This window comes from Microtus ochrogaster, chromosome 5 (genome assembly GCF_000317375.1).
Source record: "Microtus ochrogaster isolate Prairie Vole_2 chromosome 5, MicOch1.0, whole genome shotgun sequence".
Lineage (NCBI taxonomy): Eukaryota > Metazoa > Chordata > Mammalia > Rodentia > Cricetidae > Microtus > Microtus ochrogaster.
In genome coordinates, this window is record NC_022012.1 from 81,780,412 (window position 1) to 81,803,438 (window position 23,027).

Here is a 23,027-nt window from a genome sequence, read left to right on the forward strand (position 1 = left end):
TCTTACAGCCTCTTTTTTTTTTTTTTGTCTTTCCAGAAAGTGCGTTAGGAACTACTGCTGTGGGTTGGGCATAGAAGTGAGTGCATATGAGAAAACAGGGTGAGGGAGCCCCCCAGACTGCAGCAGCCCTGATAGGAAGGGTGGAGACAGTTACATGCAGGGAGCCGCACCCAGTGCGGTCTGTAGTGAACACCATGACTCAGAGTGGGGTGGAGGCTAACCACCAGCCCTGTTGGAAAGGGAAACGGAACTCGATTTCCCTCAGTCATGGTGCCTTTGCACATTTGCCCACTCGGCAAGAGCCAGGAAGGCTCCTTAAAACTGCTGCTCAGGCATCTTGTATCCGAGTCCAGATCCCTAACGTCATTCAGGAGCTGCTTCAGTGATCCCAGTTCCCTTACTCCTTGTTCGACCTCAGATTTGTGCCTTCCCCTAACTTCCACTGAGAGGCGGGCACGGTCAAAACCAGGTCCCGCTCCTCTCTCCTCTAGTCGGCAACCGCTGCAGATACACCGCCGCACTGACCATGTCACCTGACACGGAACTCTGTCCCTGAATAGCTCCTATAGACTCAGAGACCCAAAACACACTGAAGCCCTTGCGCCAGATATTAGCAGCCACATGGGGTACAACCCGCGTGAGACCGGCCTCCCGGAAGAGAAGAAACTGAGAAGCAGGAGAACGCGTTGATTGGTTGCTGGTGATGTCATAGCTACCATCTGGGGGCGGGCCAGAGGTCTAGGCCAGGAGTTCTTGGGCTATTTGAAGCAGTAACCACTCAGTCGGGGGAGCCGCACCCAGTGTAGCGTTCTGGGGTTCTGGGCCTGACTTCTGCCTCGGTGTCAGAATGCCAGAGTGTTCCGCACCTGGCTTTGCAGCTCATTACCGATGACTCGTTTGGAGGCCGACCGGTGTAGCTCGCCTTCTGGATTATTTCTGCTGTCTGTCCTGGAACCCTCGAGGCCCTCCTTCCTCCCTCATACAATGGAGTCCTCCGAGAGGGGCGGGGTCTCCCATTGTGCCAATAGAAACAATGACTCTCTGATTGGAATGCACCGCCTGTACCGCTTATTCTGTGACGTTTGTTGCGCCACATCCAGCTATTGGTCAGTTGAGATGCGCGCGTGCCAGGGCTAGGGAGAACTGAGTTTTTCTGTCAGGCTCTTCAAGGGGTTAAAGGATGCAGTTGTCGCAGGCGAGGGGCGGGGATCTGAGGAAGCTGGGCCCACCGCTGTGGTGCAACCCTGGGTTCCACGTGGCATCCCAGAGCACTGGAAAGAACCTTAGTTTGGAGAGATGCGGTGTCCAGCGCGGGAGCCCCAAGTCTGGGCGATTGCTAGCGACTGTCGAGGCAGGGAAGAACTGGCTTATCCTCCTGCCTCAGGAGAGTCATTTTCAGATCCTACTCTGTAGGGCCAAACAAGGAGATATTTGCTACGTTTCATAAGTTAAACTTGTTAATAAAGAGTTTACGCTACTGTTTGAACTGCTAGTGACCGGGCCTGTGTCTGGTCATTATCGTCCCTGTCACAGGATTCTACATGGTAACGCTGCCCAGAGCGGTGCGAACACTCAGAACATTATGAAAACACATTTTAAAAGCAAAATTGGTGTTAGGGTTCGGACCTAGTGCTCCGTACGGGAGATGAGATTCTCAGTTTAAAGAAAGGCTAGGAAACCAAGAATGAACAGGAGAGGGAGGGCGGTAGCGGACCCGCGGAGAAACTCCCCGCTCCTTTCAGCACCGTGGGCAGCACTTCTGTCCTCAATAAAGATGGCGGCGCCGCCTTCTATAGCCAGAACTGCCATGCGCAACGGGTTGTACCACCGGCTTTGGGGCATCGGGGCGGAGGTGGAGCAAACCATCCGAGCGGCCGGGAGCCATGTTGGAGCGTCGGGAGGCGGCAGCAGCGTCGGGGATGCTGTGGTGGGGGCGGCAAAAGCCGGGGCTGTATGCCAAAGGGGCTCTGGCCGCAGAGTAGATGGTGCCCAGAGAGCAGTGGCGACGCGGAGCGACAGGCCGAGGGGCGGAGGGCCAGGGCGGCGGCAGGGGCCCAGGAGGGGGCCAGAGCGGCGGGGCGGGCCCAAGGCCCGGACCCGGGCGGGGGGCGGCGGAGGCCGTGCCGGGAGGCGGGGGGTGATGGCGAGGCGGCCTCTATGGTGGGGTCTCCGGGGACCGTCGACCCCGATACTACTGCTCCTTCTCCTCTCTTTGTTCCCTTTTAGCCGAGAGGAGCTGGGGGGCGGTGGGGACCAGGGCTGGGACCCAGGGGTAGCTACTGCTACTGGGCCAAGAGCGCAGACCGGCAGTGGAGCCGTAGCTCTTTGTCCCGACTCTCCTGGCGTCTGGGAGGATGGAGAGTCTGGCCTGGGAGTCAGGGAACCTGTCTTCATGAGGCTCCGAGTAGGTAGGCAAAGCGCCAGGAACCAACGAGGGACCCCTGAGCAACCAAACGCGGAGCTGGTGGTCCAGGCATTGGGTAGTCGGGAGCAAGAGGCTGGTCGGGGTCCAGGATATCTGTTATGTTGGCATCCAGAGATCTCCTCTTGTGGGCGGACAGGGCCTTTACGAAGAGGTAGTCTGCCGCTTGAGGCTCTGTCCCCAGGGAATCCAGATCTGGGGAACATCCCTCCCCATCCTTCGGACCTTCTGGCTCAGCCTGATGGCTCCAGGTCAGTTTCCTTCCAGCGTAATGCTAGGAGAGCCTTTCGCAAGAGAGCGGAAACCTCTCGATGCTGTGGGAAACTGTGGGCGCCAGGACACAAGGGTCAGGGTGAGAGATCCGCGATTTCTCTAACGGAGAGGGGACCCCTTCGGCGGAACTGCCTTCCTGGCTCTCTGGGATCTGACCTAGGGGAGAATTCAGCACCACGTGCTGGAAGGACAGTTCCTACGCCAGATTCAGCACCACGCGAGCCCCGGACAGCTCCCGAGCCGGCTCCCGAGCGCATGCGCTTCCGCGGTCCCTTCCGCCGCCGTTTCCTCTTTCTGCGCCCTGGGCCGCGCCCTCCAGGGTTCCAAACTGGTTCTGAAGCCAAGCAAATACCCTCCAAGAACCAGGGTCGGCCCCGGCGTGCCGCAAACCGCCACCCGCAGTTTCCTCAATACAACTACCAGACATTGGTACCTGAAAATGAGGCAGCGGGCACATCGGTGCTGCGCGTCGTGGCGCAGGACCCGGACCCAGGCGAGGCGGGGCGCCTCGTCTACTCGCTGGCGGCGCTCATGAACAGCCGCTCGCTGGAGCTTTTCAGCATTGATCCTCAGAGTGGCCTCATCCGCACGGCGGCCGCTCTGGACCGTGAGAGTATGGAACGCCACTACCTTCGGGTGACCGCACAGGACCACGGCTCACCGCGCCTCTCAGCCACCACCATGGTGGCGGTGACAGTAGCTGACCGCAATGATCACGCGCCAGTGTTTGAGCAAGCCCAGTATCGGGAAACACTTCGTGAGAATGTGGAAGAAGGATACCCCATCCTGCAGTTGCGTGCTACCGACGGCGATGCGCCACCTAATGCCAACCTGCGCTACCGCTTCGTAGGGTCGCCAGCTGCACGCAAGGAGGCAGCCGCCGCCTTTGAGATTGATCCACGTTCGGGCCTTATCAGCACCAGTGGCCGCGTGGACAGGGAACACATGGAAAGCTACGAGCTGGTGGTAGAAGCTAGTGACCAGGGCCAGGAGCCGGGGCCACGTTCAGCCACTGTCCGAGTGCACATAACTGTGCTGGATGAGAATGACAATGCGCCTCAGTTCAGCGAGAAGCGCTATGTGGCACAGGTGCGTGAAGACGTGCGCCCTCATACAGTGGTGCTACGTGTCACGGCCACGGACCAGGACAAGGACGCCAATGGTTTGGTGCACTATAACATCATCAGCGGCAACAGCCGTGGCCATTTTGCCATCGACAGTCTCACGGGTGAGATCCAGGTAGTGGCACCTCTGGACTTTGAGGCAGAGAGAGAGTACGCTTTGCGTATCCGGGCACAAGATGCAGGGAGGCCACCTTTGTCCAACAATACAGGCCTGGCAAGCATCCAGGTGGTAGACATCAACGACCATACTCCTATCTTTGTCAGCACACCCTTTCAGGTCTCTGTTCTGGAAAATGCACCCCTGGGCCACTCGGTCATTCACATTCAGGCAGTGGATGCCGACCACGGGGAGAACTCCAGGTTGGAGTATTCTCTAACTGGTGTGGCACCAGACACACCCTTTGTGATAAACAGTGCCACTGGCTGGGTCTCTGTGAGTGGTCCCCTGGATCGTGAGTCTGTGGAACATTACTTCTTTGGCGTAGAAGCGCGAGACCATGGGTCACCCCCACTCTCTGCTTCAGCCAGTGTCACAGTAACTGTGTTGGATGTCAATGACAATCGGCCAGAGTTCACCATGAAAGAGTACCATCTTCGGCTCAATGAAGATGCAGCTGTGGGCACCAGTGTGGTCAGTGTGACCGCAGTGGACCGAGATGCCAACAGTGCCATCAGCTACCAAATCACAGGTGGCAACACTCGGAACCGTTTTGCCATCAGCACCCAAGGTGGTGTGGGCTTGGTGACACTGGCTCTGCCCCTGGATTACAAGCAGGAGCGCTACTTCAAGCTGGTGCTTACCGCATCTGACCGTGCCCTTCATGATCACTGCTATGTGCATATCAACATCACGGATGCCAACACACATAGGCCTGTCTTTCAAAGCGCTCATTACTCCGTAAGCATGAATGAAGATCGGCCAGTGGGTAGCACTGTGGTGGTCATCAGTGCTTCTGATGATGATGTGGGTGAAAATGCTCGCATCACTTATCTTTTGGAAGACAACCTGCCCCAGTTCCGCATTGATGCAGACTCAGGGGCCATTACACTACAAGCTCCACTGGACTACGAGGACCAAGTGACATACACACTGGCCATTACTGCTCGGGACAATGGCATCCCACAGAAAGCAGATACCACCTACGTGGAGGTAATGGTCAACGATGTGAATGATAATGCTCCTCAGTTTGTGGCCTCCCACTACACAGGCTTGGTCTCTGAGGATGCTCCGCCCTTCACTAGTGTTCTGCAGATCTCAGCCACTGACCGGGATGCTCATGCCAATGGCCGGGTCCAATATACTTTCCAGAATGGGGAAGATGGAGATGGAGATTTTACCATTGAGCCCACCTCTGGCATTGTCAGGACTGTGAGGCGGCTGGACCGGGAAGCGGTGCCAGTGTATGAGCTGACTGCTTATGCTGTGGACCGTGGTGTGCCCCCACTTCGGACTCCAGTCAGCATCCAGGTGACCGTACAAGATGTGAATGACAATGCCCCTGTCTTCCCGGCAGAGGAATTTGAAGTGAGGGTGAAGGAGAATAGCATTGTCGGCTCAGTGGTGGCTCAGATCACTGCAGTGGACCCCGATGAAGGCCCCAATGCCCACATCATGTACCAGATTGTGGAAGGGAACATCCCTGAGCTGTTCCAAATGGACATCTTCTCTGGAGAGCTGACAGCACTCATAGACCTGGATTATGAGGCTCGCCAGGAGTACGTGATTGTGGTGCAGGCCACATCTGCTCCCCTGGTCAGCCGGGCCACTGTCCATGTGCGCCTGGTTGATCAGAATGACAATAGTCCTGTGCTCAACAACTTCCAGATCCTCTTCAACAACTATGTATCCAACCGTTCTGACACCTTTCCCTCAGGCATCATTGGGCGCATCCCAGCTTATGACCCGGATGTCTCTGACCACCTCTTTTACTCCTTTGAGAGGGGCAATGAGCTGCAGCTGCTGGTGGTCAACCAGACCAGCGGGGAGCTTCGACTCAGCCGGAAGTTAGACAACAACCGCCCACTAGTGGCCTCCATGCTGGTAACTGTAACAGGTGAGGGGTGCGGGATAGGCATGTGACCTAATGATCTTAGCTTTTCGGGGCTCAAACCAGAATCTCTAAAGTGGTGGCTTCCTGTACCCAGTAAGATAAGTTCAGTTCCACTCAGGTTCTTGGACAGTCTACAGAATCCTTAAGATTCTAGGGCATGGCCGGGCGGTGGTGGCGCACACCTTTAATCCCAGCACTCGGGAGGCAGAGGCAGGCGGATCTCTGTGAGTTCGAGAGCAGCCTGGTCTACAAGAGCTAGTTCCAGGACAGGCTCCAAAACCACAGAGAAACCCTGTCTCGAAAAAAAAAAAAAAGATTCTAGGGCATGTAAGAACCATAAGTAGCTGTTCGTATAAGAATTGCTCCTCTCTCCTTTTTAAAATTATTTGTTTATTTATTGTTTTTGGGTTTTGTTTTTGTTTTTGTCAAGACAGGGTTTCTTTGTAGCTTTGGAGCCTGTCCTGGAACTAGCTCTTGTAGACCAGGCTGTCCTCAAACTCACAGAGATCCGCCTGCCTCTGCCTCCTAAGTGCTGGGATTAAAGGCATGCACCACCACTGCTTGGCTTGCTCCTCTCTCTTTAAAGAAGGAAGGTCAGAGGTTCTTTGTGATGCTTTTGTGTTTCTAGGAAAATCCAGAAAGTTCATTCATTTCATGCCCAAATTTAGATAAGGGTTACTTTGGGTCTAGTCTCCCCTCACTTACTTCAGTGGTCAGGAAGAGCAGCTAACTTTGACAGCCTCAGTCAGGTGGTCAGGAAGAGCAGCTAACTTTGACAGCCTCAGTCAGGGAATGGGTCCATGCTACTATACAAAGGCTGAGGACCTTTCCTTTTGGAAAATGTCCAGCGATCCAATAGCTTTCATTTCCCTGGACTTTCAGGAACCCTTCCTTCATAGAAGGGACCAGGTGGAAAGACCCTTGAAGTATCACCATCTAGAAGTGCAAGAGGCTTGGAGAATCTTTTGTCTCAGCTCTGGCGCTGGGTCTCCTGGCACTGACAGAGGAGGCGAGGTCTTCATTTCCTTTCAGTTCTCTCTACAGCCAGTCTTTATAGACCACCCAACACGTGCTTGCTCAGTTCTCTCTACAGCCGGTCTTTATGGACCACCCAACACGTGCTTGATCTGAGATGAACAAAGCAGATAAGTACCTGACTTTCCTCTCAGGATGGACACTGAAATCACAGAGCCCAGGACTAGAGTGTTAGGTGGTTTGAGGAGGGTACAGAGTGGCTCTACGTCAAGGTCCATGGGGCTCGCTGATCCAGCGTGCTGGAGAACTGCACTGAGTGTTCGCTGGTCCAGGACCTCATCTACTGCCTTGGGGGAGCAGAGGGCTGGGAAGAGATAGCCTTGTTTTGGAACTTATTCTTTCTTTTGTTTTGTTTGTGTTTTATTTTATGAGACAGGGTCTTACTATGTCGCACTGACTTGAATTCACTATGTAGATCAGGTAGGCCTCAAACTCACAGGTATCTGCCTGCCCCTGCCTCTGTCTCCCTTGTGCTGGGATTAAAGGCCTGCACCACCACACACCTGGCCTTTGCCTCCCCCATTGTTTCTTGCAGGGAGTGTTCTGCTGTTTCTGCTTCAATGGGGGAAGATGGGAAACTGGAAATGGATGGCCAATGGTCCTGGCTTTTTCTCTTCCTATCCTTAGTGGGGGTAGCCTATCGATCACAATGACTAGGAATATGAATTACTGAACACTTACAGAATGTCTGTTAGAATACTGACTCATTGGGAATTGTGGGGGCAGGGCTGGTGGAGTGCCCTGATGCTAAGGACCAGATCTGAGCTGGATAAATTACTGACTCAAGCCTCTCTCCCCGTGTTGGGGATGCTGAAGTAGGAAGCAGCAGCCAGTTGTTACCTTGATGCTGGGAGACACCGTGATTACTAATCCTAGACTTGTACCTTGTTAGGGGTCAGTCTATTGACTCGTAGGTCTAGGTAATCACTGGCCTCAGACCTTTTGTGTCCCAGGGAGAGGCAGCTACTGACCGGAAACTGATCACTGTCCTTGCCCCTGCCTGCAGATGGCCTGCATAGTGTTACAGCACAGTGTGTGCTGCGTGTGGTCATCATCACGGAGGAGTTGCTGGCCAACAGCTTGACTGTGCGCCTGGAGAACATGTGGCAAGAGCGCTTCCTATCACCGCTGCTAGGCCATTTTCTTGAAGGCGTGGCTGCAGTGCTCGCAACCCCTACCGAGGATGTTTTCATCTTCAACATCCAGAACGACACGGACGTGGGGGGCACCGTGCTTAACGTGAGCTTCTCGGCGCTGGCCCCTCGTGGGGCTGGGGCAGGCGCTGCAGGGCCCTGGTTCAGCTCCGAGGAGCTGCAGGAGCAACTGTACGTGCGCCGCGCCGCCTTGGCTGCCCGCTCGCTGCTCGACGTGCTGCCCTTTGATGACAACGTGTGCTTGCGCGAGCCCTGTGAGAACTACATGAAATGCGTGTCAGTGCTCCGCTTTGACTCCTCCGCGCCCTTCCTGGCCTCGGCCTCCACGCTCTTCCGACCCATCCAGCCCATCGCTGGCCTGCGCTGCCGCTGCCCGCCTGGCTTCACGGGAGACTTCTGCGAGACTGAGCTCGACCTCTGCTACTCGAACCCATGTCGCAATGGCGGCGCGTGTGCGCGGCGCGAGGGAGGCTACACCTGTGTGTGCCGCCCGCGCTTCACCGGTAAGTCGGGTGCAGCGCCGGATGAAGCCCTGGCGACGTTTAGCGGCGGGACTACGGAGTGCGAGTGAGCACTGGGCATCCTTTCTAAGGCAACTGGGTCCTGTAAACGGAGCGGCTGAGCCCAGCCAGCCCGCAGAATGCCTAAAGCTGGGAGAGAACTAAAAATCCTAGGCTAAAGGTGCTGGAGGGGAGGGGTCAGGGGCGGAGCGACGAAGGCTGTGGGCGGGTTCTCGATGGCGCCCACAGGTCGTTTGGGGGCGTGCCCACAGGCAGCTCAACCAGTCAGAGGCCGAGGGACTTGGCCTTGAGGCTCCGGCCTCAGAGAGCGTGGGCGGGGCGTGGGCGGGGCGTGGTCCTCTGACCGGTGCTGCCCTGCAGGCGAAGACTGCGAGCTGGACACTGAAGCTGGCCGCTGCGTGCCAGGCGTTTGTCGCAACGGGGGCACCTGCACCAACGCTCCCAATGGCGGTTTTCGCTGCCAGTGTCCCGCGGGCGGCGCTTTCGAGGGCCCGCGCTGTGAGGTGGCCGCACGCTCCTTCCCTCCCAGTTCGTTCGTCATGTTCCGCGGCCTGCGGCAGCGCTTCCACCTCACGCTGTCCCTCTCGTAGGTGCCCGCCCCGTGTCACTGCATGTCTCTCCTCTGTCCCTACCTATGTAACCCTGAGCCATATTGCTGACTGCCCAGTCCTGTGGTCCTTCCAGGACACCGCCCTCTTCCCTGACCTCTGCTGGGATGCTCTGGCATCTCCCACGCTCTGTTTTCAGCCCAGCTTGAGCTGGTTTTCCAACAGAGGGTGTGAGCTGTCTGCTCCTAATGGTCCCGGTCCATCTCCCCCAGGTTTGCAACAGTGCAGCCCAGTGGGCTACTCTTCTACAACGGACGCCTAAATGAGAAGCATGACTTTCTGGCTCTAGAACTTGTGGCTGGCCAAGTGCGGCTTACATATTCCACGGGTGGGTGCTCCTGTGGATTTTTGTGGCAGTGAGTGGGATGCATGTGTTCCAGGGATGGCTGGCAGAGTCAATGCGTGTGTCCCCTCAGGTGCCCTTAACTGAACCCCTGAGCACACTCTTCAGTGCCAAACAGATAACAGTGAGGACCGGGCTCTGTGGCCACTCCCTCAGGGAAGGTCCGTCCCTTGGGGAAGTCTGTGTTTCTCCTACGTGTTCAAGGACTCTGTAGTCCAGTCAGTATGGTCACCAGGGGATACGGTGATCCCATTATTCAGCATGACCCTTTGAGTACCTGTATTTATGTAATTGCCGGGATGGGGCCACTCAGGAACTCCAGACAACATGCCACGTGCATAATGGATTCCCCACAGGTGAATCCAATACAGTGGTGAGCCCCACAGTCCCAGGAGGCCTGAGTGATGGACAGTGGCATACCGTGCATCTGAGATACTACAACAAGGTGGGCACCACCTCTGGCATAGTATGGGTGGGCAGTGTCGGGGAGTCAGGATTCTGAGTTCACTCAGGAGTTACCACAGGGGCATTGTTGATTGGTGTGCCTGGTCTTCAGCCCCGGACAGATGCCCTAGGGGGTGCTCAGGGCCCTTCGAAGGACAAGGTGGCTGTGTTGAGTGTGGATGACTGCAATGTGGCTGTGGCTCTGCAGTTTGGTGCTGAGATTGGCAACTACGCATGTGCAGCTGCTGGTGTGCAAACAAGCTCCAAGAAGTGAGGCCCCCACCCCCCGCTCCTCATGTTCTCTGCGACCAGAGCCCACCTTAGCCCTTCACATAGTCTGCCAGACTCCTTGTTCTTTTCCCAGACAGGCAGATCAAAGACACTGGAAGCCTACTCAGTCTAGCCCCCAATCCCAGATTCTACCCCTGGCTCTGGCTTCCACACAGTCCTCAGAAAAAGTCCCTAGGCATTCTGTCCTCAAAAATGTCTCCATACCTTAGGGCTCTAATGACACACATTGCCTCTAGTCCACTAATCTCATAAATAGCCCCTGAGACCAGTGAGCCTGCTGACGTCACCCCTCAGTCCCTCTTCTCCATCCCCCACCCCAGCCACCCAAATGCCTCCCTCCTCATCATTGTCTTCAAACCAAAGTAGCCCCCGTTTCCCCGACCATCTGCCCCTCATGGTCTTCTTTACCTCCTCACAATTGCATTCTTAACTCTTTGCCCATCCTGGTCTTATCTTCTCCTGCTAATCCCCCTTCCCTTAGTCCTATCCCCTATTTCCAGTAGCCCCCAGGAGCAACCCTACTCTGGTTCCAGACCCACCAATGACCCAGACTCCTGACCCCCAGGTCCCTGGACCTGACGGGCCCTCTGCTCTTGGGGGGTGTCCCCAACCTTCCCGAGAACTTCCCCGTGTCCCACAAGGACTTCATTGGCTGCATGCGAGACTTGCACATTGATGGACGCCGAATGGACATGGCAGCCTTCGTTGCAAACAATGGCACTATGGCAGGTAGGCCCAAAAGCTACTTGTCCCCATTCATGTCCCTTTCTCCATCACGAGGAGGAGGTGGAGGGTTGCATGGGATGGCTCCATATCGGACCCCAATCCAATACTACATGGCAAGAGCCACACTATATCCGGCCTGTAGGGCCTTACTCACACTTACCTACTCCTTAGAATGGGAGGATGACATTGTGCACGTTCAGCCCCTGGGCTTAGCATCCTGTCCAGCACTCAAGTCCTCACGCAGCCTTCTCATATCTTCTTTGTCCTTTCCTCTCCAGGCTGTCAGGCCAAGTTGCACTTCTGTGCCTCAGGCCCCTGCAAGAACAGTGGCTTCTGCTCAGAGCGCTGGGGTGGCTTTAGCTGTGACTGTCCTGTGGGCTTTGGTGGCAAAGACTGTCGCCTCAGTGAGTGGACATCATGGGGCAGGAGGACCCTGCAGGGTGAGTAAGGCCTGTTCTTGGGATAGGATCTGTAACCCTACTTCTCTTCTGCACTCAGCAATGGCCCATCCCTACCGTTTCCATGGCAACGGCACACTGAGTTGGGACTTTGGAAATGACATGACTGTGTCCGTGCCATGGTACCTGGGACTAGCATTTCGAACACGGGCAACAAAAGGGGTCTTGATGCAAGTACAGCTTGGGCCACATAGCGTGCTCCTCTGCCAGGTATGTCTGTCCTTCCAGTCCTTCACTCTTCCCCCTCTGCTAATGGCCAATGCTCCCCAGCAACTGGGTTAGAACATATAGCATAGTTCTCTGTCAGATGTTTTACCACCCTGGACTCTGCTCTGAACCCTGCATGTGGACTCTTCCCTATCATAATGTTCTCTGCATGTCCAGGGCACACACACAGCTCTTTCTTATAACTGTACCAACCCATGACCCCTGACTCTGTCCTTTGCCCCAACCCATGTCAACACCACGATATCCCCGAACAGTGCGCTATGCATTGGCTATAGGTTCTAATGCATATTCCTGACCACTACACCCCCCGACCTCACCTCCTGGCCTCATTCTAATCTAATCCTGGGGCTATGCATTTCTACTCACAGCTGGATCAGGGGTTGCTGTCTGTGACACTAAGTAGGGCCTCAGGCCATGCCGCCCACCTCCTGTTGGACCATACGACAGTCAGTGACGGCCGCTGGCATGATCTTCGGCTGGAGTTGCAGGAGGAGCCAGGTGGCCGAAGGGGCCATCATATCTTTATGATTTCACTGGACTTCAACCTCTTCCAGGTCTGACCTCTGAACCCAGGGTAGTCTGTTCTCAGTTTTCCAACCAGACTTAACTTACGTGACCCCCACCTCTTGTACAGCTCCTTTCCACTCCTCCAACTACCAGATCTGATATTCTCCTAGCTCTTTGCTTTGATCCTACTCCACCAGCCAGGCTGTTCTGTTAGGCAACCCCTCTTGAGTCAAGTAGGCTCCCTATATTTCTGGCTTGATCTTGTGGTACCTCTGTAGTTAGGACTTTGACTTTGCCTGATTCCCGAAAGCCTCTTCTGTTGTTTTCCCTAATCTCTACCTACCCCAAGCCAAAATACTGGAATTTCAGGGATGGGGAGATGGCTCGAAGGATAAAGCACCTGCTTAGGCAACTGTAGGGACTCACGTTCCAGTCCCAGAACCTGTGTAAACACAGGGCAGGCATAGCAGCTGCCGGTAATCCCAGCACTCAGGAGGCAGACGGGAGAGCCTCTGAGTAAGCTGGCTCACTAGACTAGCCAGAATTGATGAGCTCTGCAGTTAGCCGGCTCAGTTAATGAAGTGGGGAGTGGTCAAGGAAGACATCTGGTGTCAACTTCAGGCTTCCACATGTATAATGTACAAATACATCTACACACATCATTGACCCATACACATATGAACATGTATATACACATAAGCACACTATATACACATATATATGCTCAAAAAATAAGATTATAGAATTACAAGGTTGGTCCAGGAGGGAGGAGCCTGTCTGAGCTTAACTCTTTATTTATTTATTTTTTTATGTTATGTGTATGAGTATTTGCCTCCATGTATGTATGTGCACCATATATATGTCTGGTGCCCAGGGAGGCCATAGGAGAGTATCAGAACCCTTGCTGTGAGCTTTTTGCAGGTGCTGGGCATCAAACCCAGATGCTCTGGCAGAGCAGCCAGCCCCAAGTCAGTTCTTAACTGGAGCTTTTGTGTTAGCTGTCACCCTTGCCACAGAGACTCATTTCCAAACCGTTCTGATACAGGGGTCAAAGCATGGTCATACAGGACTAGAAGAAGCCATTCTGACTCTGGGGTATGACAGGGGTTTTCTAGGTGCCCCTTCCCTCCGTGCTGACTGTCCCCTCTTTCTAGGACACCATGGCTGTGGGGGGTGAGCTGCAGGGCCTGAAAGTAAAGCAGCTCCATGTGGGAGGCCTGCCCCCCAGCAGTAAGGAGGAGGGTCCACAGGGTCTGGTTGGCTGTATCCAGGTGAGGATCAGCATGAGACTATGCTAGGGGTCACTAGGGACCGAAAAGTAGCATTTAAATCCATGTTGGCCTGGGAGGGGGGCTAGATGACCCAGAGAGATCAGAGACAAATCAAACCTTCCTCTGGCAGAAGTAAGAGTCTAGTTTAGATAATCTAGGATCATCTGGAAGACACGGCAGAAACAGCACAATGAGGAATCCTTGTGAGGGGCTGGATGGGGATATTTAGGGAGGCCTTGAGTTTTGTGGAAGGGACAGAGGAAGGCTGCATGTCATGGATCGTCAGACTGTGTGACTGGTTCCATAGGACTGCCTTGACATGAGTCTCGCCATTTTCTCTCTGTGTCTATAGGGAGTCTGGATTGGCTTTACACCCTTTGGGTCCTCAGCCCTGCCACCTCCCAGCCACAGAGTAAATGTGGAACCTGGCTGTGTTGTGACCAACGCCTGTGCATCTGGGCCCTGTCCACCCCATGCTAACTGCAAAGACCTCTGGCAGACCTTTACCTGCACCTGCTGGCCAGGTGGGCGTTGAGAGAGTTGGAGAAAGAACCAGGAGCCATAGGAAAGGCTCAGGAACTAGAGGGCCTAGGGTAGACAGGAACTGAGAGGGTAGAACCCTGCTTCTTTCCATGTTCTTTGACCAGTGTTCTTTTTTTTAATATTTTATTTACTTATTATGTAGGCAATATTCTGTCTGTGTGTCTGCCTGTAGGCCAGAAGAGGGCATCAGATCTCATTTCAGATGGTTGTGAGCCACCATGTGGTTGCTGGGAATTGAACTCAGGACCTTTGGAAGAGCAGGCAATGCTCTTAACCACTGAGCCATCTCTCTAGCCCCTGACCAGTGTTCTGATCTTCCTGACCCGACCTGCAGGTTATTATGGCCCAGGTTGTGTGGATGCCTGCCTCTTGAACCCTTGTCAAAACCAGGGATCATGCCGCCACCTTCAAGGAACCCCCCACGGCTATATCTGTGACTGTCCAAATGGCTATTTTGGTCAGCACTGTGAACACAGGTGAGAGGCTTGGGACCAAGATGGTGGAAAGACCTTGTGGGAGCAATCAGGATCATGGATGCACTTTATCTCGTCTCATTCCCAGGATGGACCAGCAATGCCCTCGGGGCTGGTGGGGAAGCCCAACGTGTGGTCCCTGCAACTGTGATGTTCACAAGGGCTTTGACCCGAACTGCAACAAGACAAATGGGCAGTGTCACTGCAAGGTTTGCCTAGACTCTGACCCCTGACCTCTAACTTTCCCTTGGACGCTACCTATGATTCTTGTCTAATTTGTTATCCTCTGCCACGTGACTTGGGCCCTAACTTCTTAATCTGTGTCCTACTCTCTAGTTGCCACCTCTCATGCTTGACTTCTAAACCCTTCCTTGTCTCATCTGAGGCAAGTCTTTCTAGCCTATGAGCTCTTTTGAGATTTTTTTTTTAACTTTTGCCCTTGATTCCACTCATCCCCCCTTTTCCCTAAGAGCCTTCCCTGAAGCCTAACCTCTGACCTCAGGCCCCTGACCCACCCCTAAACAGGAGTTCTACTACCGACCGAAGGGCAGTGACTCATGCCTGCCTTGTGACTGCTACCCTGTGGGCTCCACCTCGCGCTCATGTGCACCCCACAGTGGGCAGTGCCCCTGCCGCCCAGGAGCCCTTGGCCGGCAGTGTAACAGCTGTGACAGCCCCTTTGCGGAGGTGACAGCCAGTGGCTGCCGAGGTAAGCAAGCTCTGATCACCTCCAGTCGAGGACTGGCTCCAGCATGCTGAGGGACCAGTGGCACTGCCGGCATCTGGAGGTGGTGGTGGGCTCTGGGAAGCTATTCCTGAGAGACACCAGTTACACCGGGAGCCCTACCTTTACTATGCATGCGTGGCTGACTTGTCATAGACTTTAACAGGCCAGCTCTTTAGAAGCCAGCAGGGGAGTGGTAGACTCTGGGCCTGGGCATGGGAGTGGTGGAACAGCCGTAGGTATGGTGTTACTTGCCTTGGAACCTGACCACCAGGCTCAACACTCCCTTTCTCCCTAGTACTCTATGATGCCTGCCCCAAGTCCCTGAGATCTGGTGTGTGGTGGCCCCAGACTAAGTTTGGTGTTTTGGCCACAGTACCCTGTCCCCGGGGGGCCTTGGGTGAGTATGTGGTGGGCAGCATTGTTGCCGAGGGTGGGGCAGGTCTAACTTCTGGTTGTTACAGCCGCCTCTTTCACCAAGTTGGGTGGTCTTACCTCATCTCTGTAAAGAGACGGGATAGGGTGGGCATTCATGTGGGCCCCTTATACTTCTTAGGGGCGCTGGCTCCCCTCCTCTACTCATTAAGTCTCCAATCTGTTTCTCTTGGCTTCTGGGCAGGATTGCGGGGTACAGGTAAGGGGTACGTGTTTGCTCAGGTGCGCTGCCCCCTCCCACGGCCAGAGCTTTTGCAGACCCCCCCTCCTGCTGCTTAAGGTCCTTGCAGACCCCTCCCTGCTGCCTGAGCTCTCTAAAACCTACTTCTGTCCTTCTGGAGACCCCAACCTGTGATCTGAGGACCCTAGGGACCTTCTCTGGTGCCCAAGGTCCTCAAGGATCCCTCCCCATCACCTGGGGATCCTTCAGATCCTTTTCTATGCTCTAAGTCCTTGCATATGCTTCCCTACTTCCTGAGGTCCTTCTAGGGTTCCTCCTATCGGTCAGAACCACCCACCAGCTTCTCCTTGCTGCCTGAGGGCCTCCCAGAACCCTCCCTGCTGCTTGAGGTCTCTGCAGTGGCTGGACAGAGATTGTGTGTGCATGCTCATATCTGTGTCCTTCTGTGCCTGTGCATGTGTCTGAGTCTGTCTTGAGGGGATGGGGTTCTGAATTTAAGTTAGGTCTCTTGCTGGTGGACACAACTTATTCAGCTTCTATCCCAACTGCATAGACAAGGGAAGGCGATGGGAATAGTCTCCATTATGGTAGTTTAAACTTGTGTGAGAACCCTCCCCCACCTCACTCGGGTCATATGATACTCCTGGGTGATCTTGTCTGTGTCAGTATGCTTGTGAGTATACAAGAGAGCAGTGTGTGTGTGTGTGTGTGTGTGTGTGCGCGCGCGCGCGCGCGCGCACGTGGGCATGCTTGTTCATACATCTGTGTGTGCAGCTAATGAGCATTGGTGGCATGTGTATGAATTTTGGCCTGTATGAGTAAGTGAGTGTGTATAAGAGAGTGTGTGTGTGTGTGTGTGTCTGTGTCTGTGTGTCTACAGTACATCCTTAAACTTTTTGTCATGTGGTTAGTGGTAAGAATGGTTCTCAGAATCCTTCGAAGAATTGAGCAACAAGCTATTGAAGCCACCTGGGCTTAGGCTGCAGCATCTAGGCACCTAGTCATAAATGTTTATCACTCTGGCCCATACCTAAGGCTCCTTATGGGATAGAAGAGGGTGCTGTGGCCACCTCCCAGCAAAAGTACCCAGGCTCCAGGCCTGACCAGGGATTGCCTGCCCCCAGGTGCTGCAGTGCGGCTATGTGATGAGGACCAGGGTTGGCTGGAGCCTGACCTCTTCAACTGCACCTCGCCTGCCTTCCGGGAACTCAGTCTGCTGGTGAGACTCTGCCCAACTAGTGCCCTGCACCCAAGACCTTCGGGCCTGTGGTGGGCCCAATATAGACCTCAGCTCTTGACCTCTTGGGCATTTCCTAGTTGCCCTTTCATCTGTCCAAGCCTTTCTCCCTGTAAGGCTTTTGAGAAATGCCTACAGGAGCACAGAAAAACCACCGCCATCCTTGTCCTGGCAGCTGGATGGCCTGGAGCTGAACAAGACAGCACTGGATACCGTGGAGGCCAAGAAGCTGGCTCAGCGGCTGCGGGAGGTGACCGGCCAGACTGACCACTACTTTAGCCAAGATGTCCGAGTTACTGCCCGCTTGCTGGCCTACCTGCTGGCTTTTGAGAGCCATCAGCAGGGCTTTGGGCTGACAGCCACTCAAGATGCCCACTTCAATGAGGTGGGCTGTGCTCTATCTGTATTCCCTATTCCATGGCCTGACCCCAGCTCCATAGTTCCTCCTCTCTAGCCTCCTAACCCTGCACCCCCAGTTTATACCCCTCCTGACCACTGGGAAAACAAAAATCCTACAACTTCCCTCTTCCCCGTCCACTTCAATTCTGCCCTCTTGCCTCTTAGGCCCCAGTAATATCCGGCTAGACCCCTCATGTCTAGCCTTTGTACACCCTTACTATCTGAGTGGGTCCAGCTCCATCTCCATCCTTCTAGAATCTGCTGTGGGCCGGTTCTGCACTGCTTGCTCCGGAGACAGGAGACTTGTGGGCAGCCCTGGGGCAGCGAGCCCCTGGGGGCTCCCCAGGAAGCGCAGGGCTAGTGCGGCATCTGGAGGAATATGCAGCCACACTTGCGAGGAATATGGAGCTGACATACCTGAACCCTGTTGGACTAGTCACACCCAATATCAGTGAGTGGTAGAGGGGAGGGAGGAGGGCAGGGGGAGCTCTGAGGCTGGTGCTACTGCCGTGCCCAGTCCTCCTCCAGCCCCTGCCCTCATACCAAGGAAATGCAGCCTGTGAAGCTCAGGCTGTAACCCTGGGCGCGGGAAGGAGGTCCTGGACAGATGTTACCCATCTTTTTCTTGGGCAGTGCTCAGCATTGACCGCATGGAGCATCCTAGTTCAGCTCAGGGAGCCCGTCGTTACCCCCGCTACCATAGCAACCTTTTCCGGGGCCAGGATGCCTGGGATCCCCATACACATGTGCTGTTGCCTTCCCAGTCCCCACAGCCATCCCCATCTGAAGGTAGGAACCCTTTCTGTGACTCCTGAGCCAGGTCCTGTTGCCTTATTGCCTCCTAAAGCCTGATAGCATGTCACCTCTTCGCCAGTTCTTTCCTTGTCAGACCTCCCCCGCCCCATGGCTGCTGTGTGAGACCTTCCCAGGGCCACCGCCATATCCATATCCACTTTGCCATATCTTTACCTTACCGCCTCACTACCTTTCCCATGCTCCTCTCGTGGCCCCTGCATCCTCCGCTCCCCAGTTTCTGGATGTGTGTAGAAGGGATCTCTGTGCCTGGATGCTGGGCTGGGTTCAGGGTTAGGTCTGTGGGTGTTCATGGTAAGAAATCACAGTGGCTCCTTCCTTTCCTTTGGCAGCTCTGCCCACAAGCAGCAACACAGAAAACACCACAGCCTCAAGTGTGGTCTCCCCAACAGCGCCCCCAGAGCCTGAGCCTGAGCCTGGGATCTCCATTGTCATTCTCCTTGTGTACCGCACCTTGGGAGGGCTTCTTCCTGCGCAGTTCCAGGCTGAACGCAGGGGCGCCAGGTACCAGGCATAGAGCTGCTCCTTGTCCCCTCAACCCTGAGCTTTTTGTGAGCTTCTACCCCACCCAGCATTCCTTTCCTCAGTGGGCAGATGAGCAGGTCCACAGGTAAACAGACGACCCTGTGCACAGCTCCAGGGAACCTGCCTGAACTGAGTTCCATGTGAATTTTCTTCGGTTATAAAGAACAGCAGAGGTGCAGGGGTGACAGACAGAAACATATGGGGATCGTCACACACACACACACACACACGAAGGGTACATGATCCAGGGACAGATAGGCCAACTGGCTGATAGAGGAAGACATACACAAATTGGTTGGGGAAGTCAGATAGAGATGGGAGGGTAGAAGAAGGGAGGGTTTGAGACTGACAGTCACAGGCCAGTCCAGAGCTGTTCAGGCCTTAGCTCAGTCTAGGCAGTGAGTCTGAAGTCCCTGGCAGCCCAGCAGAGGCTGGATGGTGTTCTTAGAACCAGCATGTGCTCTGCAGGTACCCGGATCCTGGTCAGTCATGGCAAGTGGTTTGGTGGAGAGGTGGGCAGTCAGTCTTTGTTCAACAGTGTCCAAGACCAGCTGGGTGTCTCCTCAGGCTCCCCCAGAACCCTGTTATGAACTCCCCGGTGGTCAGCGTGGCTGTTTTCCATGGACGCAACTTCCTAAGTGGTGTTCTGGTGTCCCCAATCAACCTTGAGTTCCGCCTACTACAGACAGCGAATCGGAGCAAGGCGATCTGTGTGCAGTGGGACCCACCTGGCCCGTGAGGACCCCACTCTGGAAACCTTTTGTCCCTGTTAACCTCTGGGAGGTGCCCAGCCTGTCCCCAGGCCCCAGTCTATGCTTCCGTGCCATTAGGCCCACTAGAAATGCTGTTCCCCAACTCCAGGCACCCTCTCCCTCCCCCACCATCTCACAAATCTCTGCCTGCAATGAAACACATCTGGATGGAAAGGTAGATCTAACTAACTCTCCTCTGGATATAGGGCAGACCAGCATGGGATGTGGACAGCAAGGGACTGCGAGCTGGTACACAGGAATGGATCCCATGCACGGTGTCGCTGTAGCCGCACAGGCACTTTTGGAGTCCTTATGGATGCCTCTCCCCGTGAGGTAGAGTTGCGTTCGATGACCCAAAGAAGTGGGAAGTCAAAAGGGCAGGAAGCTCTCTACCCAGCATTCCAGTGACCATCCTTAACTCCACAGCGGCTAGAGGGAGACCTAGAGCTGCTGGCGGTGTTCACGCACGTGGTCGTGGCCGTGTCTGTGACTGCACTAGTCCTGACCGCAGCTGTCCTGCTGAGCCTGCGCAGCCTCAAGTCCAATGTGCGTGGCATCCACGCCAATGTGGCAGCTGCCCTGGGAGTAGCAGAGCTCCTCTTTCTGCTGGGAATCCACAGGACCCACAACCAGGTGCAGGGCCAGGGCCAGGGCCAGGGTCAGGGGAATGTGTCCAGTGACTCCGCCTTTCCCAAAGCTTAGGAGCTAAGATCGGGCACGCCCAAGTTGAGGTCCTGGTTTGGGGAGGGACACTGGCTGGAATTAAATGCTGTTGTTAGGATCGTAAGTGGAAAACAGATGCCTGGGGTGGGTCAGAGATGAGGTGGGTGGGAGAGGTCCTGACAGCGGTCTCTTGGCCCCGCCCTCAGCTGCTGTGCACCGCGGTCGCCATCCTCCTGCACTACTTCTTCCTCAGCACCTTCGCGTGGCTCCTGGTGCAGGGCCTACACCTTTATCGGATGCAGGTTGAGCCTCGGAATGTGGATCGTGGTGCCATGCGCTTCTACCATGCTTTGGGATGGGGCGTCCCTGCCGTGTTGTTAGGTGAGGTCTTACCCACAGGCCTGTGATCTCCAACCTCCGCCTATCACATGGTCTGACCCCAGGCTATTTCCCCCAACCCTGTCACCTACCAGGGAGGATCCTGTTTGCATTTATCCCATGTCCTTCACATACTAGGGGTCAAAATTTAGACCACACCTCCTTGGTTCTAACTCTTCTCTTTCCAAAGGCCTGGCTGTTGGACTAGACCCAGAGGGCTATGGGAACTCTGACTTCTGCTGGATCTCCATCCATGAACCTCTTATCTGGAGTTTCGCTGGCCCTATCGTCCTTGTCATTGTGGTGAGTGTCTGGCTCTTGGTGCCACTGTGTGCTTCATTTTCAGGAAGGAGGGAGGAGACTTGGAGCAAGTGATGGAGTAGCAGGTGGCGGGGCACGGGCATCCTGGACCGCTTCCATCTCGTGTATGGTCACAGTGAACTCCCACTCAGCTGGCATGAAAGTGGGGGGTCAGTTGGGTCAAAGACTTAGCTATTTCTCGTGCTGTCTCCATTTCTCTGTGTCACTGTCACAACCCCACTCAGCTTCCCTTTCCATCTCTGACTCTTGTGTGGTTTTGAGCTCTTCTGTCTCGTTCTGAGTCATACTCCCTCCCCTCTCATTTTCTCTCTCTCCATGCTCGGGCTTGTGGTCTTGGTCTCTTTCTGTTTCTTACTGTCTCTGTCTCTCTCTCCCTGCTCCACCTGACTGTGGGTGTAGATGAATGGGACCATGTTTCTCCTCGCTGCCCGCACATCCTGCTCCACAGGGCAGAGGGAGGCCAAGAAGACCTCTGTGCTGTGAGTTGGCTAGTTGAGGGAAGTAGGGGTCCTCAAGATGGTAGACTCCTCCTGGGTGGGCTCTGGTGGAGGTTGGGCTCCAAATTCTGCATGAAGGGAAGTCCTTCCTGCCTTGGCCTGTGCTCCCTCTCCAGCCTCACATGGACTTTCGCTCTGTTGTCTCCCAGTCCCTTGAGTGTCCCAGGACTCCTCCACGACCTGAATGTTTCACTTTACCCCCCATTACATGTCTGCCTATCTCCTGTTGTCTTGTGGCTCCCTGACTCCTTGTCTTTCCCACAATCTCTCAGGGTTCCCTGAATGCTCTCCCGGTTCTTTGCGTGACTGCCCATCTTCTTTAGTATCCTCCTTAGACTTCCATGTTCTTGTGTGAAGTGTTTTCTTGATGTACCCTGTCTGTCCTCCTGTGTCCCCTACATAAGCCCTGCTTGACCTGGCGTGTCCTCCTGTGTCCTCCCATGTCCTTACAGCAGGACCCTGCGCAGCTCCTTCCTGCTCCTCCTGCTGGTCAGTGCCTCCTGGCTCTTTGGCCTTCTGGCAGTCAACCACAGCGTACTGGCCTTTCACTACCTCCATGCTGGACTCTGTGGCCTTCAGGTACCTCTGGTAGCCCTCTCCCATCCTAGACCCAGATGGGGTTTTAGCAGCCTAGCCCTAGGTGTGGCATTGCCACCAGGCCCGAAGCTCATTCTGGCTGAATGACTATGCTAATCCTAAACCAGACACTGACCCTGGCTACTGACCCCAGGCCTATAACTGATACCCAAGTAGTCACTGAGATCAGGCTGAGAGCTGATCCTGGGCTGCCCTTCACCAATACTGCAGCTTCTGATCCCTTGCTAACCACACTATCATTGACTTCAGCTCCTCCTGCCATTTGGCCTTCTCATTATGCGTCCTGAGACGTTCCCTCACTTTCTCTCTGATCCTCACCCTGGGATCACTGATTCAACCCTAACCTGTACCCACACACACCGATACTCCCGTCTCCGCTGACCCACAGAGACTTTTATTGGCCCCTGATTGATGCTCTGTCGGCTGTATTCTGAGCTTCTGTCTTCTGATCTCTCAGTGACCTTCACTGACCTTCACTGACCCACAGGGCTTGGCTGTCCTGCTGCTCTTCTGTGTCCTGAATGCCGATGCTCGGGCTGCTTGGACCCCGGCCTGTCTAGGCAAGAAGGCAGCTCCTGAGGAGACAAGGCCAGCACCCGGAACGGTGAGAGACTGCTAAGGCTGGAGGTGAGGATGGGAACCCTAGGATGTCTAGGAACTAGCTCACACCCCTGTCCCTCAGGGGTCTGGAGTCTATAACAACACCGCCCTCTTTGAGGAGAGTGGCCTTATCCGCATCACTCTTGGTGCCTCCACCGTCTCTTCCGTGAGCAGTGCCCGTTCTGGCAGGGCCCAGGACCAGGACAGCCAACGGGGCCGCAGCTACCTCAGGTGAGTGACCATATATGACTTAGTCTAGTTCCATGTCACCAAGCGTTGACCTTATCAGGTGCTAGGGAGGGTGACCACCTGGAACTCTGCAGCAGCTCTGCCCAGATGTCTTCTGAAAAATAGTCCTAGAGGCACCCTCGGCCATTCCACATGCAGCAGGCCATGCACTCAAAGGCTCCCTCGGCCATTCCACATGCAGCAG

At 54.9% G+C, this 23,027-nt stretch overlaps 1 protein-coding gene across 3 annotated transcripts in view; it reads left to right on the forward strand.

Annotated features, from left to right (window-relative positions):
• Positions 1–299: 299 nt before the first annotated feature.
• Positions 300–23,027, forward strand: part of Celsr3 (cadherin EGF LAG seven-pass G-type receptor 3) — a 28,883-nt gene continuing 6,155 nt past the window's right edge. The window contains exons 1-31 of one of the 3 annotated variants that reach the window (XM_013346563.2): positions 303–5,873; positions 7,912–8,562; positions 8,941–9,166; positions 9,401–9,516; positions 9,888–9,976; positions 10,088–10,245; positions 10,832–10,995; positions 11,271–11,396; positions 11,491–11,660; positions 12,047–12,232; positions 13,340–13,456; positions 13,809–13,980; positions 14,334–14,475; positions 14,561–14,681; positions 14,998–15,181; positions 15,495–15,596; positions 15,816–15,830; positions 16,937–17,031; positions 17,225–17,434; positions 17,704–17,899; positions 18,082–18,237; positions 18,594–18,765; positions 19,354–19,521; positions 19,745–19,871; positions 19,965–20,171; positions 20,408–20,582; positions 20,770–20,882; positions 21,300–21,379; positions 21,850–21,976; positions 22,482–22,598; positions 22,677–22,825. In XM_013346563.2, the coding sequence (XP_013202017.2) occupies positions 1,685–5,873; positions 7,912–8,562; positions 8,941–9,166; positions 9,401–9,516; positions 9,888–9,976; positions 10,088–10,245; positions 10,832–10,995; positions 11,271–11,396; positions 11,491–11,660; positions 12,047–12,232; positions 13,340–13,456; positions 13,809–13,980; positions 14,334–14,475; positions 14,561–14,681; positions 14,998–15,181; positions 15,495–15,596; positions 15,816–15,830; positions 16,937–17,031; positions 17,225–17,434; positions 17,704–17,899; positions 18,082–18,237; positions 18,594–18,765; positions 19,354–19,521; positions 19,745–19,871; positions 19,965–20,171; positions 20,408–20,582; positions 20,770–20,882; positions 21,300–21,379; positions 21,850–21,976; positions 22,482–22,598; positions 22,677–22,825 (9,020 nt within the window). In that variant the 5' untranslated portion in view covers positions 303–1,684. The other 2 variants (XM_026779536.1, XM_026779537.1) reach the window with 2 other exon arrangements.